Source organism: Saccostrea cucullata, unplaced genomic scaffold (assembly GCF_032062105.1).
Source record: "Saccostrea cucullata isolate Sc308-1 unplaced genomic scaffold, CSIRO_AGI_Scuc_v1 ctg21158, whole genome shotgun sequence".
In the NCBI taxonomy this organism is placed as follows: Eukaryota; Metazoa; Mollusca; class Bivalvia; order Ostreida; family Ostreidae; genus Saccostrea; species Saccostrea cuccullata.
Window position 1 is genome coordinate 1 of NW_026935998.1, and position 6,978 is coordinate 6,978.

General features: G+C 33.8%; 1 protein-coding gene across 1 annotated transcript; it reads left to right on the top strand.

The window, feature by feature from the left end:
* Positions 1 to 323: 323 nt before the first annotated feature.
* Positions 324 to 6,727, top strand: LOC134244493 (solute carrier family 49 member 4-like; the record flags this gene model as incomplete). The annotated part of the gene is made up of 7 exons (XM_062726757.1): positions 324 to 412; positions 745 to 908; positions 1,223 to 1,295; positions 1,444 to 1,508; positions 1,584 to 1,637; positions 1,768 to 1,894; positions 6,615 to 6,727. Coding segments are annotated over 7 exons (648 nt in total), but the record flags the coding sequence as incomplete, so codon positions are not given.
* Positions 6,728 to 6,978: the final 251 nt, after the last annotated feature.

Sequence of the window (6,978 nt, forward strand, 5' to 3'; positions counted from 1 at the left end):
ATAAGTTTCGTACCATTTGCTACGTCATTGCTTTTATATTTTTTTTGATTACTGGGCACTCCGTATACCTGATCAATGCATATGGCTCAAAGATGGTTTTGAAAGTGGACGCTTCTTCCTCCTAGGCATCTGATCCCACTCGTGATGTTTCCACGGGTCCTTTTTGACTGTTGACGATTTTTTTTGATAACTATTTTTAGACTGACAATTTCCTTTTCATCTTTTACAATCGATAAATTTTAACAATTTACTATTATTGTTAAAATGCTTATCAGGTAAGAAAATATGGTGTAAGTGTATTATATGAAATATATATGTTACAGGTTTACGAATTTATTATGGCCTGCACGGTTTTATTGCTGATTGGCACTGGACTTAGATGTATAACCTATGAACCTAAATATGCCACATGGTGGGTATTTTGTAAAATAACGATCATTTCTCGATGTTCGTTGCTGAAATTAATATTCTACAATGAACTAAAGGGAATCAGCAAAGAACATCTAAATTCACTTTTTAAAAAAGTCCAATATTATTGTGCAGGTCAGGTTAAAAGGAAATAAAAACTTCTTCATCTTTAAAGCCAGTGAACTCGAATTAACATTTTTCATCTCTATCCTTTTTCTGCACCAACTTTGAACAGCATCTCCTTTCCTATCAACTCTTATTAAAAATTATCAAATCAGTCTATGTATTAACTTGACATGTGTGTGAAGATTCTGTGCCATGTTGGTTATTTTTCAGGCTGAGTAATTTTTGTGCTATTTTAAATGGAATTTCTGGAACAGTGCCTTGCGCTGCGCCTGCGCAGGTTGCCAACACGTGGTTTCCGCCTAATCAGAGAACAAGCGCCACAGCAGTCGTTTCAGTGTTCAATTACGTAGGAATAGCTTTAGCATTTGTTATAGGTACATGTATTTATCAACAATCTCCTGGAATTCTTCTATTAAAACATAAACATGTTATAAACATGGATATTTGTAACCCGCTTCCATTTTTAAATCGGGAATGTAAAGCTAGGTTATATTTGACATTATGTAGTTATAATATAATCAAAATTTGTCCCGCGACAAACCCTTGCAACAGTAAACATGTACACCCGCAATGTTACCAAGAAAAAATATACAAATAGGAACAAATTATATTGCATCGATAGAACGTTGGATTTTTCTTAAGGTAATGGTGTAAGCATTAAAGATGTCTCTTTTTGGTTTGTTTATAGGTCCACAGCTAGTATCGTCACCAAAGTACCAAAATGAAACTCATTTCCAAAATAATACTCTTACACCAAACAGGTAAAATATATTCCATATCGAAATGATTGATATAAGAATATAGACATAATATACCTTACTAAACGTTCTTGTTCATGAGTTGGATATAAGAAAATTGGATGCTTCTATTTTTTCATTGTTAAAGACATGGAATGTTACATTCTTTCAGATTAGCAGAAGATTTATATATACCAACGCATGACAATCAAAGAAATAATACAAATTCCTCTGAAGGTAATGTTATATATTCATATATATTATTGTAACTTCACGGATAGCACTGAATTGATGATAATTTCTTTATTACAGTTTTGGTCAACTTTAAACATATCCAGCAGGACATTATGTACCTAATGTATTACGGTCAGTAGTTTCAAATGCACATACACATGAATAAACTATTCAATAATGAATATATATCATATCAATGAATTAGCTATTAAATGTTTGTCCTAAAGTTTTACATAAGTTACATTTCTCTTTCATTATATAGAGTTTGCTGCCTCCGGACTGTTATTTTTAGGCAGCCTATTTATCCCCTCTAAACCCCCATCACCACCGAGTGTATCAGCCTCTACAGAACGAGTAGTCTACAGGAGGGCACTACTGAAGATTGCTCGGTCAGTAAACAATATTATTTTTTAATGTAAACAATATTAGTTTTTATATAAGTGTACAATCAAGTTGAATCTGACATGGTGATTCACTAATTTGTCATTCTCTATTGAATGATAGACAGTTATCAGCCTGAATTGAAAATATTACCAGGAACTGTAGAATAAGATTTTTCAGTAAACATTTTGTTGGTGGGAATTAGTAAACATCATAAAATATTTGATCAAGGTTTCTTGGTTAAATAAGACTTATTCCAAAGTCACATTCTCTACTTTGAATAAGTACCCTTGATAGTATCATTTTTAACGAGGCTAGGGGGTGACAGCCATTTTTAGACTATTTCAACCTCCTTTAAAAGGAGAGCTCCATATAAAGATATACAAAATGATCAAATTTTAAAGCTAAAATATATGAATTTTTTCTTTGCCAAATGATAGTTGACAGCTAAATCTGGTGGTTAATTTGGGATTAAATTGTTGACCCACCAGCCTCCTTAAAGCTGACATGAATTCTTAAAAACGCAACATTTTCATCTATGTACGACTTGTTTCATACCAACGATGGCCGTATTCCGCCATATTTCTTTCAGATACCTTGTCTCATTGTAACGATGTATACCCCAATGCGCTCGTTACAGTTGAATGATTTTTTGGTTTGGGTATCGACTTGTGCACATCTCCGATGGTAAAGCATATGAGAACACATTAAAGAGATCAAGACATTTCAAAACCACAATAAACAAAATAATAATCATATTTCTGAATAATTATTGATTTGAATCAAAAGAAAAAAAATGCAAGTTTGGTGAGAATTTTAGATGCACGAGTACGTATTTTTACAGTGCGCCAATTTATGCAGAATAAACTTGAAATAGAAAGCAGTAAAATCTGCAAACACGTTTTGAAATTATTATTATTTGAATGGCACCAAAAAAACCAACGTCTTTGATTTGCAGCCCCTATGCAATTGGTGCATATCGAGAAACGCCTTGAACGCTGTAAACGTACCCATACCTGGTAATAAGGTTACTGCATCGGTTCGAAGATGTGCACAAGTCAAGTGATATACACCCTGAATTCCATTTATTGAAATATGCATCACAAAAAAGAAATAAACTCCGTAAAAGCTCAATAGTAAACACGATGTCACTACTCCGTACAGACAAGCACGTCGATACACCTAGTCCGTGCTGATCAGATTTTGGTCAGGGAAAATATCACAAGTGGATAGAGAAGTTATTTGGTATTTGCGCGGCTGAAAGGGGGGGGGGATTATAACTGCTGTTCATAAGCTATAATTGTGAATTGTCTATCTACATATAGTTCTAATATACATTCTATACAAAGTCATGCATATAGTCTGCGGTTGGTTTGCGTCGCAAAATTCATTTGTCAGTTATAACTGATTATTGTAGTACTAATCTCAAATCTAAACCAAGTACATGTACTAGTAATTTGATGTACGGTAATTATTTACTTCAAATCTTAAAAGCAATTAACCAGAATACAATTTTTTTTTATGTCTACATAGATTTATACGTTCTTTAACACACAAACACACGAAGAAATGCCATCCCCTGTTCAGATTGACATTTAGGCATTTGATTTTTAAGGCGGGGGGGGGTGAAAATAATTGACATGACCGTTATCTAAATATTCTTGGAAGACAGTCATCTCTGCCGAATTCAATTTTGAAATTTCTTTTTTAAATGTGTCACTCCGACCACAAAGTATGTGCATTTTGAGGAATGTATAAGTGTTTTATAATTAATATGTTGTTATAGAGAGTCTTTCGAGATTTGAGTATCCCTGCCTGATAGTCTAACTATTTTATATATATATATATATATATATATATATATATATATATATATATATATATATATATATATATATATATATATATATATATATATATATATATATAATTTCTGTAGGAATATTTGGGAGATAATTTTAAAAGCTAGGGTAGGGAGTCTTAACACTGGTTGAAAAAGAATAATTTTTATTTATTCTTTTGTATATTGAACTTTCTCTCTTTTTCTTTCTCTCCCTTTTCTCTCTCTCTCTCACTCTGTAACCATCCCTTAGGGCAATAATAGGTATAAGATCCTGCGCACTTTGTGCTGTCCATTTATCAAGCCTTAGGACAGATCAAGGATTTTTTTCAGGCGGGATGTCGAAACTTCATAAATTGAATAATAATTTTAATTTGGACGAGAAGTTAACCCAAACGGCCAAATTGAAAGAGAAATTAGAGGTATTGTGAGCAATGAGCACACTAAATGATACCTCCGCCTCCCATATGGTTGTAATGGCAGAGTCCATATTTTGATGTTGTCGCTAAACCCAAAATACGTGTCGGATCAAAATGCAAAATGGTAATATGTAATAAACCTATAAGATTCTGTGAAAGTTTTATTTAATTTCACTAAGTGGTATAAGAGGATTTGCGGATAAGAGATGGGTACCCCAAAGCGTAACAGACCGACGGACGGACATAATAATTACTATATACCCTCCCACTTTTCAAGCGGGAGATATAATAAACGTGAAATATACATCACAGGAATGGGTACATCGGGGACTTTCTCAAATACCTTCTCAAACGCATTGGCGTCGGAAGCAAATTGAAAGGGGGGAGGCGGGGGGCTAAGTGCAAAGAAATTTTTTTTATACATTCAAAAAATCTGACAAGCTTAAAAAAGGGGGAAATGTCCTTTTCCTAAACACGAATATCCTATTTCGTGTGGGGAAAGGCAGGGGAGGGGGGAGGTAGGTTCGAACTTCAGTAACATAATTTTTCTCCAAACACCAACACTTTCCTCTTTTTTAACCTTTACTGCGACTTGTCTGTGGAAAGCGGGGGGGGGGGGGGTTTAAACCTAGGCAACAATATTCAATGTCTATACTAAGTATATATTTGTAAAAAAGCCACCGCCCCCTCCCGGTTCCGACACTTATATGCTGAACTTGCACAACAGACAATGGAATTTTTATAACGGTAATTGTAGGTAGAATGCGTAAATCCTCACGGGGGTTTCCTCTCTCTCTTTATATGCTTTTTCTAGTAATCATTAATTATTTATATCTAGAAATTTAATTCACATTAAATTCTATTTTCATTATCATTGTACCACAGAATCAAACTCTTTTATTATACCCTCGCAACAAGTTGCGTGAGGTATAATGTTTTGGACCCTCAGTCAGCCCTTTTTTTGGGGGGGGGGGGGGTCGCGCAACTTCTTATAAACTAATGCACAGAGTTTTGTCGAACTTTCGAGATATTTATAGGTGTCAATGTGTCTGGATCTGCATATCACCAGGAAATTCCAAATCTTATTTTTTCTAGAATTTCCGCACTTTTACATTTAATTTTGGCCATATCTTGAATATAAAGATGAGCAGTTTGTCAGCGCAATTCCTCATAAACCGCTGCACACAACTTCCTCAAACTTTGCAGATATTTAGGACACAATGTGCATAGATGTGCATATAACAAGGAAATTACGATTCCTTTATTTTTCCTTTATTTTTTTCTGGGAATTTCAGCACTTCGACTTTTGGGTGTGCATGGGGTATATTTTCATTCATTGTGCATAAAATTATGAATAACTTTAAATCAAATTATATTAGGTCTAATAAAGCCAATACACAGTATTTATTTGATAATAATTGATCATAAAGAAATGCAATCTGTTTCCGACGTTTTTCTTAAATTATTTTTATGAGATTGTTAATAATTATGCATTTATTATGTGTTTTATTACACACACACCCTCCTATCACAGGAAAATATCTTCAAAAGGTGAATAATTCGTAATAATGCATGTTTTTTTTTTTTTTTTAATAAATTTAATGAATTTAAACCATGTAATCATAAATTCTATTTGCATTATTTACAGACAAGAGTAATGCTTAGTTTTGAAAAAAAAAATACTTGCATTTCTTTCAATCAACCCCACTGAGCTTTCAACTTTTGATATTTTCCCTGACTAAATAAAATGATGGCATGGGCCACGTGTGTCCAAGCATCTTTTACTGTTGAGTTAGCAATGGATTACATGACTTCTGAGATGCATTTTTCAATAAAAGTAAAATAGGATAATTCTTTCGACATGTGCACATCCCTGTAACGATAGCGCATTCAGGTAAATGTTTTAATTATCACTGCGTTTGACGCGTTTTTGACCTGCATGGATTTTTGCTGTACACAGGTACATGAATGCATTCCGTGTTAGTGTATTTTCTATATTGCAGCAAATGCATTCAAAAATAATTTAATTCTCGGTATAGTTCTATTTTTTTTTTTTTTTCGAATTCTTACTTTTCAAACATGTATTTGGTCAGTTTATTCAGTTTATAACTTCTAAAAACTATGCTACCGGAGATGTGTACATGTCGACAGCCAGGCTAGAAAAACACTCAAGTGAAACAATTCTACAACGCTATAATAGCAGGTACAGGTGGCCAAAAACTTGATTAAATATGGCGGAATCGAAGAAATATGGCGGACAAGGGCGTACAGGAATGTAGTAAGTCGTACAAAGATGAAAATTGATGCCTTTTTTAAAGTTCATGTCAGCTTTAATTTAATCTAGTTGCCTATGTGGCACAACGGTTAGAGCTAACATTCATAAAAACAATTAATAAAAGATAGTCAGACCAAGACAATTTTGTAAAAAAAACAAAAAATCACATTTCCTTTATGGTTCTCTTTGAACAGGAACAAAGCAATATGGTTAATAGGGTTGGCTTACGCTCTGCCAGCAGGAGTATACGGGTCATGGGGGAAACCCTGATTGATGTCATACTGAATCCTCAGGGCATTGGACAGGTAAAAATAGTAACCGGGAAATAGCATACATAGTTGTAATTGGGTGTCTCTCTTGTCTATGCATTTTAAAATTCTATTCATTCAGCTTCCATTCCTTTGTGCTGTCTATTTGTACCTCTATGTTTTTCACTTGCATGCCGGATGCATGTTTTTAACCCCTTGATTTTCTCAAGCTTAACATTGTATATACAATACATGTATTATTGACACTTGACCATGTTTTTGGTCTATCGGCAAACCTGTTTTGTATCCA